At 37.5% G+C, this 10,628-nt stretch overlaps 1 protein-coding gene across 3 annotated transcripts in view; it reads left to right on the plus strand.

Moving 5' to 3' along the window:
* Positions 1-3,451: 3,451 nt before the first annotated feature.
* The window catches only part of gnao1a (guanine nucleotide binding protein (G protein), alpha activating activity polypeptide O, a), a 113,957-nt gene continuing 106,780 nt past the window's right edge, over positions 3,452-10,628 (plus strand). Inside the window, exons 1-2 of one of the 3 annotated variants that reach the window (XM_016521741.1) lie at positions 3,452-4,161; positions 4,300-4,342. In XM_016521741.1, the coding sequence (XP_016377227.1) occupies positions 4,044-4,161; positions 4,300-4,342 (161 nt within the window). In that variant the 5' untranslated portion in view covers positions 3,452-4,043. The remainder of the gene's footprint in view (positions 4,162-4,299; positions 4,343-10,628) is intronic. The other 2 variants (XM_016521742.1, XM_016521740.1) reach the window with 2 other exon arrangements.

Genomic DNA, 10,628 nt, shown 5'->3' on the forward strand with positions numbered 1-10,628 from the left:
GCAGTGTAGAGTAGTGCTTGTTGTTTGTCATTTCTCCGATCACAAATGCAGACGTGGTTTTATGTTTACGCGGCGCGATGCAACGCAATGCGTAAAAAGACAGTATAAGTCATTATGTCCCCACTGGATGCAACAAATGCCTTGTTTGTAATGGGTTTTATTGGTTTTGTCTCATCGCGCCGGGACACATGGAAACCATAGACTGTATGATGGAAACACAGTATGGTAAGGGGCGTAACATTTCCGTCACATGCTTGAGGTATTCGGCCAATCACAACGCACTGGATATCTGGCCAATCAGAGCACACCTCGCTTTTTCAGACCGATGAGCTTTGTAAAAATCGACACGTTTCAGAAAGGCGGGGCATAGAGGAGAAACAATAATGTACAGTATGTGGAAAATAATCTGTTTTTTTAACCTTAAACCGCATAAACACATTTCATTACACCAAATACACAAAATAATGTTATTTTTAGCAACATCATGACCCCTTTAATGAATGTTTATTTCATTGTTGTACACAGTTCGTTGAACTGTTATTCCAGCAGGAGGATTCAAAGGCTGTCACACAACTGGTTTGGCTGGCTGTCCAATCTCAGAGATCCACTGTTTCTTTATTTCATATTATCTTTCTTTCTTTTTTTGTATTCCACCTAGTAAAGTTTAAGTCCCCTGTTTTGATGTGCTTTCTCACAACATGTCCCAAAATAGTTGTGCTAGGTGAGTAGGCAATCCTTTCAAGCTATTCGAAGACAAACGTTGAACCTGTGAAACCAATGTGAACACAAATTTCAACTTCCTCCAAATGTGGTTGAAAGTGGGCAAACTTAAAACATTTTTAGACTCAGTTGACACCTGATTTTAGTGTTCTCCATGGGATCTGATGCAGCAAAATGTTTCTTAATATTAGGTGTACACAGAGCCCTAAGCTATATAGGTAGGTTAATAGGTACAGTATATAGGGTTCAACATGGTTTTTAAATGTTTCTGACAAATGTAGGTTAACCAACAAAAGGCTAAAAAACCAACATAGGTTCACTGGGAAAAAACATGTCTCTACCTCTACATTTTTGCTCCAAAAACATAATTATGATACAATTCACTGCAGTTTCTAGCTGAAATGAACACTAGAGGTAGTAAAACAACAATTTTAATTCCTTTTTACATAAATTATGATTATAGGGGCAGATTATAGACTAATAAAAGCTTATTTTTGAACGGTTACTTGCACAAAATGTCATTATTCCAATACCATAGTGCATGATTTGTTAATAAATGCATATGATGTTTGCATCACACAACCAGTTCCATATGTAAAACTTTTCTGACATAGTAAACTTCTCGGTTGCTCACCTGATGCAGCCTAGCACTTGTGACACAGAGTGCTCGGGTACAAGTCCCATAAAACACTAGTCATGATAAAAGAGCTGAAAGACTTGTAGAAACAAGCTAAAATAACACGGTTGCATCAGCAAACCTGCATGTTATACACTATCTGTTAGGTTTGGGCTATAGCTTTTAGTGACGTGGTAGGCTACATTATTTTCAAACACAACAGAGCATTGACCTTTTATGGTAAATCACCGGATATTCCAAATTGCCCCTACACTCTTAAAAATAAAGGTGCTTCACAATGCCATAGAAGAACCTTTTTGTCTACATGGTTCCATAAAGAACCTTTAACATCTGAAGAACTGTTTCTGTTTCAACAAAAGGTTCTTTGTGGTGAAAGAAGGTTCTTCAGATTATAAAAATGTAAGAAAGAGATGGTTCTTTAAAGAACCTTTGACTGAATGTTTTTTTGTGGAACCAAAAATGGTTCTTCTATGGCATCGCTGTGAAGAACCTTTTAAGCACCTTTATTTTTTAAAAGTGCATATGTAACAACCAATGATTACTACTCACTGGATATTTAAATTTGAAAGTATTGCAACATGGTCAAGAAACAGCGTAATATTTCTTTTTTCAATGATGGTTGTAAGAAACTAAAGTTAGGCCTTGCTTGCTTTCCTCAGTGATTAGCTGGTACATCATTAAAGTCGGCATGACATGGAAATTGTGTTCGTCTTTGTGATGCATATATCTTAGAAAATGGCTTCTTAAATGAGAAAATAAATGTAAGGTGGGACTTGATTTTGTCCATCGGGAATTGATTGGATCATTGTTGTTTTCTAATTGCTGCAATCTCATATGAGTGACAGGTTGCTTGAGGGAAGGAATTATTGTCCCACAGTCACACCAGTGCATGCCTTATAAGAGACGACATTTTGTTTTGAGGGGGAAGATAAGTTAATGTTTTTGATTAGAGATTGTCTTGGGCACAAGAATTAATATAATAATAATAATAATAATAATACATAATTTGTAATAAAAATATGAAAAATAAATTTTGATTTCATGGTGACTTTGAAACATGATAGTTAATACTATTAACTATTTAAACGTATGGTGGCCTAGAGAGCTCAGTGCACTGCAACTTAAAAACATGTAAAAAGAAAAAACATCAGCAAATTTAGAAAACATCTTCATCAGTTTCACAACACGTGCTGCAAATACTCACAATGCAACCAAATACAGAAACATACTGCAAAGACTCAAAACGCAACCAAAAGAAAAGCATTGCAAGTTGCACAAACCACAAGGGAATTTTTCAAGGGGGCCCCAACAAGTTGTGAAAGTAAGTTAGCTAGCTTTGAAAGTGGTGCTAAATTACAATATACATTGCACAAGGCGAACCTTGGCAGATTCTATGCCTAAAATTACCTTTAGATTTAGCATTTAATCCTTTAGTATGTATTAGTATGTAAGGGGGCCACACTTGCGTTGGCATATTATATGTTAACCAACCTTGCCAATAAAATACTTTGAAGTAGGCCTACACTCGTTTGAAATGTTAAAATTTTAAATATGTTTCTACATTTTTAACTCCCTGGACAGACTAAAAATGACAAAAAATTAATAGAAATAATGATTCTGTCGAAAGAAATACTAAGGAAAATATGTAAATGTCAGATTTTTTTGTGGAGAAAGGGTGCAATTTCCATTTTTGTGGAGTGTAATGGGAAAAAAATGGTTAAAGTTAACTAGTAGTGTAGCGAATCACTGCTGTCAGGGAGTAGCCTCATAAGTAAAGTAGCCTAATAATAATACTTTTGAGGAGTAATGATGAGTAACGAGTAGGCTAAATATATTCGAATCCCCTGAAAGGCATTATGCACAATGCTTTGTTAAACAACATTGTTCTTTAAAATAGATTAAGATCCTTTTGAAATTTTAAATGAAAATATTTTGTCTATAATTTCGTGTCAATATAAATAGTTAGAATTCCCTCGTCAGATTTTTAGTCATCTGGCGTTGCTATTACAGGTTGTCAACACTAGGCTAATGGCCACACCTTTCTGTGATTCTTCCTGTGGCCTGCTCATCGGCTTTAAATCATCCGCCTTACACACACACACACACACACACAGACAGTACTGATCCCATACATCCCCGCTCACATACAAATCGTTTAACAGCGTTTGCGCTGCGCGAAATACCGAGAGAAGCGCATTTATTCCGCCCGCAGATAACGGCATAAATCTAGCTGTAGGTAACGGTGCGCGATTCGAAAGCTCGCTGGTGCGCGCGCGCTCTCTCTCTCCCGCTCCGCTCCTGACGTCAGCGAGATTGTCTTTGAGAGCGTCGAGCCCAGCAGCGCTCTCTCTCTCCACACTGACCCTCCATTGTGCACACGCTAACGATGCCAGCGCTCGCAGCCGCCGCCCAGTAGAGACCTCCCAGCCCGAGGACCGAGCACCACGATCCCCCTATACAGTCCGAGAGCGCGCGCCAGAGACTTATGTTCCAGCCCAACGTTGTCTTTTGCGGGATTTAATGCTCTAGCTAGTCGACGACAGGGAGAGAGAGAGAGTGTGTGTGTGTGTGTGTGTGTGAGAGAGAGGGATAGGGACAGCCTTAGAGAGGGATAAGGAAGAAACACCGAGGATATTTCTCACCCGGACCGTTTTGGAGATAAAAAAGAGCCGAGATTAATCTAGCCATGGGATGTACACTGAGCGCAGAGGAAAGAGCGGCTCTGGACAGGAGCAAAGCCATCGAGAAAAACCTCAAAGAAGACGGAGTCACTGCTGCTAAAGATGTGAAATTGCTCCTGCTAGGTAATGCGGAGTGGAGCCCGTCAAATCTAACGTTAGCTGTATCCTACACATCTCAGCCGATGAATGCACATAGCCTATATGGGATCTCTTCATTCTGACAGGCGATCTTACTCCCTTGTGTCTGTGTCTTCTCCACAGGGGCTGGGGAATCTGGGAAAAGTACCATCGTGAAACAGATGAAGTAAGTGGCATGTTTTAAATGACATCCATCAGGCAGTCAGTCAGTGTGCGCTTTGTGAGACACACACGAACCCACCCACACACACACACCCACCCTCGATTGCTTGATGGCGAATTCTTAGGTCCGCCATATTTTCAAGGAGCTCTCTCTCCACTAGCGTGTTACATACATTGTAGCTGTCCGTGGCGTGATGATACGGTGTGGCAGATCCGCAGTATGTGTATTGTGGGTTCGGGAAGACGAGGCGCCGTCGATGTGCTGTTCACGAAAATCGTGCTGAAAGTCAGCTGGGGGACCGTGTTTCTTTTAGTCTAATGCTCCATTGGCGTCCACTGACAGTGTAGCCTACTTCACACCCGGCTGAGTAACATTAACACACTCCACCCCGATTTCACTTCATCCTGTGGGCATTTACGGATGTCTCTGATGTCTTCCTGTGCGTTTGCTTCTATGACAGACGTCAGAAATCCATCAGATATATATACGCTTAAAGAGATATAGCTGTATGCTACTGTGCCCTTCTGGCAGAGAATTAAATGGCTGTTCCTTAGACTTTAGCGTCCTTTTAGAGATTATGTAATTTCACCTGAATTATATGAAGTATAGACCGATAACTGGCTTGACCCATATATATATATATATATATTTTTTTTTTACCTATATCCACACTTTTCTACTCGACTGGTTATCGGTTCTTCAGTATTGGGTCCATTGATAAATGGCGTCCCCTTTATGGTACTCATTTTTAATGTACTGTTTTCAAGCGGTTACATAGCAACCATTCATTTTCAATGGGAAAAAGGCGTTTTAAACACTGGCTCCAAAATAAAATGTCTCCCATTTAGATTCACATAAATATAGTTACATGATTAATAATAATATAATCAATCTAAACACAATGCACGTTGTTTTATTTTTATTGCACCAAAAATCACAAATAAATCCATTAAAATGATTCTGCATATTTTATTTTTCACTTGTAAAAGTAATTTATTAATTGGTAAAAATGATAAAAACCCACTATCACTCGCTCCCTACTATATGCAGTTAATACGGTTTTAAGAGCCTTCTGTTGACTGAGAATGGTGAAGGCAGAGCTTATATGGCAAATGGTGCCTGGAGATAATGCTGTCGGCTGTGTGCATGGCGTTGGTGCAACATGAACAGGCCTTCATGCGTTTGCAGTCTGTGTTGGGTTGATGCTCATGGTGAAGGAAGAAGGTTTGACACCCAACCAGCTCAACTTTCTCATGGCCATTTTTATGCACTGACGTTCTCTTTACGCCTCACTGAAAACGATCTGTTCATCTACCTTGCGGTTTGGATGTCATATTCTTAGTTGATTGACTTATAAATGCAGCTCCTCCGGTTATTTCCTTCTTTGACTCGCTTTGTAATAATTGATTTTATACGGTCACCATCTCTGGACATGGTGTGTGTTATACAATACGTATGGGCTAATTATGTAGGCTATATGATTATTGATAATAGGCGTTAGAATGTAGCCTAAGTGAGATTTTTATATGTCGAGCTGTATCAAGCGCAGGTTATTGCTCAATGCAAAGCATTCGATGAAGAGAAACGCCTCCATTCTCAAGTGTGTGCACAAGCTGCCTTTGTCGAATCGAAATCTGTAGCCCTCAGAAAATGTCATTTTATCTGGTCTGGCTATGTTGTTATATTGCGGTGCTTTTGTAATGCGATCCTAAGACATTATAATGGAAAAACGCATGCAATTAGCACGGATATATTTTGAAATAGTGCATCGGAAGATTTCAGGTGGTTTCAGTGGTGGACAGCGCCCAGCAGAGTCTTTTTCTGTGATCGGCTTTCTTCGGCCATTTTCGGTTTTCTCCGTCGTTAAGAGTGTTGAACCTGCGGCGAGAGGGAAAACGGGGAATGGATTTGTGCGTTGTTTGCGCTGCCCACACGTGTTCAGAGAGAGGTGCGGTCTATTTTATTTTACCAAACACCTTCGTACGTTGATTCTTTTGTATTACATTTGTGTATGAATGTTTTATGTCCTAAATACAATGCTTAGCTTGAAACAATAGCAAAAGCAGCTGACTAGCAGAGCCAGAAATTAATCAGGGCAAATAAATTTCTAAGATATTTAAAATGTGTGAACAGAAAATGTACCCATTCCTCATATTTAACATTTTATATTTCAGTATTCTGTAGCATAGTGTTTGTGTTGTGAAATCTTGGACATACATATAGGCTACAGCAAATTTTAAATTTGATGTGTACCAGGAAACTTTGACATTCTCATTGATAATTTCAGCAATTAATAGCTTAAATCTGACTGTTTATTTTATGATCATTAAACAGAAAGGGAGAAAATCGACTTAAGGGTGTATATTGCCTCTAAATATAACAAGTTAATAATTTCTGACAATGCTTACAGAATGAGTTCAGGTTGAGGATAAGGAGAAACCAAAATTATATCATTTTTTTCAGTTTCAAGTTGCTTTGTCAGCTTAACAAATTGATGACAGTATTCACCACTGCTTTTAAGCCATTGTAGCTAATGCCTCAGGCATATTTCTAAGTCATCCAAAGAGTGATGACTCTTTCTTCTCTAAGGATTCATTGTTGCTCTGATGTGCTTAATTGGGTAATAAGAGTGTCTCATGATGGAGCTGGTTAAACTGTTTGGGTCCTAAAGGAGTGGAGTATGTAGCTCTGGGCTTCTTACTGTAATACGCCATGAATGAGTTGCTTTTTCAGGACTTTTGTTGAGCTTAACTAGACCGTTAAATGTTCCACCACCATCACTTACTTAAAATGCTTTTTAGGATATTGCAGCTTCAGTATAATGCATTGCATTTAATGTAGATTTAATGTGTTCAGTAAAAAGGAGTTTTAAAATCTGTTTATTATGTCTTCCAGCTTCCCCAGAGACAGCATTTAATATAAGCATATAAGCCTTTGTCGTGACTTTCTCCACGAAATGTTATGCATATATGTGATAATGGCAGCACTATAATGAATCTAGATCTGTGGTTTTTGCCAGACCTTTTTGATATAGTGAGAATAACATAACAGAACACCAACATTCATATCGCAACAAGCTAATCGGACACTTCAAATACCTCCACTGTGTGTTAGATGGTTTCTAGCCTTTAGTTAAACAGTATTCTGTATTGCATGGCTTGAAAAGGGCGGATGAAACAAGGAGGTGTACACTTAACATGTCAGAGTAAACCAGGAAACTGGGTGATGTGTGAAAGATGGTGAGAGGGAGAGAGAGAGGGCGCAGCGTGAGGAGGGGAGATGTTGGTAAACCCGGGTGATTATGGTGTAGTTCTCTAGGCAGGCAACAGTGCTTCCATCTGCTTCATTAGTTCAGTGTGAGAGGGAAGTGTTTAAGTGTACACAGGCTGCTCTCAATAGATGATCACATCACACATACACGGCTCTCTCTCTTTCTCTCTGTTCCTGCACTCATCTTCCTGGCACCTAGTCCTATGGGAATGAAATATAAGCAATTGAAGGTGTATTTTGTGTGTTGGAGGGAGAGAAAGAGAGAAAAAATGTGAGTATATGGTGATGAGAACAGTTTCATAGACCCTGGAGACAGAGCCATGTGTGTCATCATCCTGCATGTCACTTCCTCACCCACGCGTGTCATTCATGGATGATCAAAAGCAGCCTTTAGAAAACAGATAAAATGTATACGAAAAGTTATAAGGCATGATTTGCGCACTGAACAACCTTTACATGCCAATTGTGGCATATTAAAACCATATGTCATCAGGTCATGGATCAGATTCATGTTTATAAGGCTGTTGTTTAGACTAGGTGTTGCTGACTAGTTGATCATTAATGCTAATATTTTGTGCACTACTATTTAAAAGTTGGGGTCAGAAAATTTTATTTACAAATACTTTTTTTAAGCTACGACACATTAAATTGATCAAAATTGACAGTAAAGACATTTACAATGTTACAAATAAATTATTTTACAAATAAATGCTGCTCTTTTGAATTTTCCATTAGTCCAAGAATCCTGAGGAAAATGAAACACGATTTCCACCAAAATATTAAGCAGCACAACTGTTTTGAACATTGAAAATAAGAAATGTTTCTTGAGCACCAAATCAGCATATCAGAATGATTTCTGAAGGATCATGTGACATTGAAGACTGGAGTAATGGCTGCTACAAATTTAACAGCCATTAAAATTATTTAAAATATAAAATTAAAATATAAAACATTTTAAATTGTATATTCTGTTGTATAGTAAATTTATATTTGCTGTATTTTGATCAAATAAATGCAGCCTTGGTGAGCATAAGAGACTTTCAGAAAACGGACCTAAAATTTAGTGTACAGTAGGGTTGTGACGGTGAGGAAATTTTCCCACCGGTTAATCGACGTGTGACAACACCGGTAATACCGGTGTTCAGTTACACTCCATCTGTACGGACATGAAGCTAAACTCTGGCCATGTACTCGAGGAGCAGAGCATGAAACATTATGTCTCTAGTGTCTAGAGGACGTTATGTGTTGAGTGATTGGCATCTGATGAAGGTTTAGATGAAGAATACTGAGAGATACAGCAATAATAGTGGCACAGTGTAGCTGAGAGTGTTTCACTTCTCCTGGAAGTGGGACTTAAGCTCTACAGCAGTCTAAATTTCGATTGCGACACTCTGGAGTTGAGTATTTATAAATAATAATAAGACTTTTGCTCCTGTTGTGTGTGTGTGTACATTTTATACATACACTCTTAGAAATAAAGGTTCTTTATTGGCATCAGTGGTTCCACAAAGATCCTTTACCGTCCATGGAGTCTTTTCATTCTACAAAAGGTTCTTTACAGTAGAAAAAGGTTCTTTAGATTATTAAAATGTTCTTCACACTAAGAAAAAAATGGTTCTTTTAAGAACTGTTCACTGAAAGGTTCTTTGGGGAACCAAAACTGGTTTATGGCATTGCTGTGAAAACCCCCTTTTGAAACCTTAATTTTTTTAAGAGCGTACATATATATTTATTTTGGTTAGTTATTTGATTTTGGTCTGGTTAGTTTGATGCACAGTATATTGGTTGATATTTTTTATTTTATTTAACAGTATCCGTTGATATTGGATATTTAATTGTTCATGCTCAATTTCTTTAATCTTGTTAAATTTAATCTTAAATAAATCTCTAAATTCATGTTTTACATATTGTATATTGTGATGCCTAAATTAACCTGTAGCAACCTGTAAAATAACTGATTGTATAAATAAAATAAAATGTTAACAATTTAAATTTAGTATTTTTTTTATTAAATAAATAAAATTTTAATAATGACTATTCATAGTTTATCAGCCATAATATGGAAAAAAAATCTGATTATTGGTGTTGGAGAACATTTTAATATCAGTGCATCCCTTGAGACTAGTGTTAATTTTGTCAGCTATTTTCAATTTTAGTCTTAGTCCCATGTTAAATATCCTTGTTAGTTTTTTTAAAAATCATTTTTAGTCAACCTTATCCTATTTAGTTTTAGTCAACTAAAAGTCTTAACATTTTAGTCTAGTTTTAGTCAAAGAAAACCTGAAGTATTTTAGTCTAGTTTTAGTCAATGAAAACTTGACATTTTAGCAATAAGATTATTATTAATTAACCGTACAGCAGTATTCATTTTGGCAGCCATTTTTAAGTCTTACTCAAGTCTTAGTCTTACTCAAATGTACATTTTAGTTATCATATTTAGTCAACCTTGTCCTGTTTTTGTTTAGTCAAGTTTAAGTCAATGAAAAGTATGAGCATTTTAGTGAGATTTTCAAAGTCAAATCTTAGTTAGTCACATTTTCGGCATGCTGTATAATGGTTAAACTGATAAAAATTATTTTTGCTCAAATTTATAATCATAATGATTGTTGTCATTTGAGAAATTTACTTTTGCATTTCAGGCATTTCACTTTCACCATTAAGCACAAATCAATATAATGTGGACTCATGGTGTATTTTACCTCATCTAGTGTACTGATTTATTATAGGCTTTTTATTATATAATTTAACCCTTTCATGCATGAATTATGGAAAACATTATCTAGATTTTTTTATGATTCTTTTTTAGGGGTGCTCCGATCATGATTTTTGAGGCGGATCACCGATCGCCGATCACAGAAAGCAGTATCTGCCGATACTGATCACCGATACCGATCTTTTTAAAGCCTTCCGCCGGACCGCAAACCGTGTGCAGTGTGCACGCTTTATTAATCCGTTAACATGAACGCGGAAAAAATACGCACCACATACGCACTGCAAACGGAGTAATGTGAACCTGGCA

Source organism: Sinocyclocheilus rhinocerous, unplaced genomic scaffold (genome assembly GCF_001515625.1).
Source record: "Sinocyclocheilus rhinocerous isolate Xijiao unplaced genomic scaffold, SAMN03320098_v1.1 scaffold1110, whole genome shotgun sequence".
Taxonomy (NCBI): Eukaryota; Metazoa; Chordata; class Actinopteri; order Cypriniformes; family Cyprinidae; genus Sinocyclocheilus; species Sinocyclocheilus rhinocerous.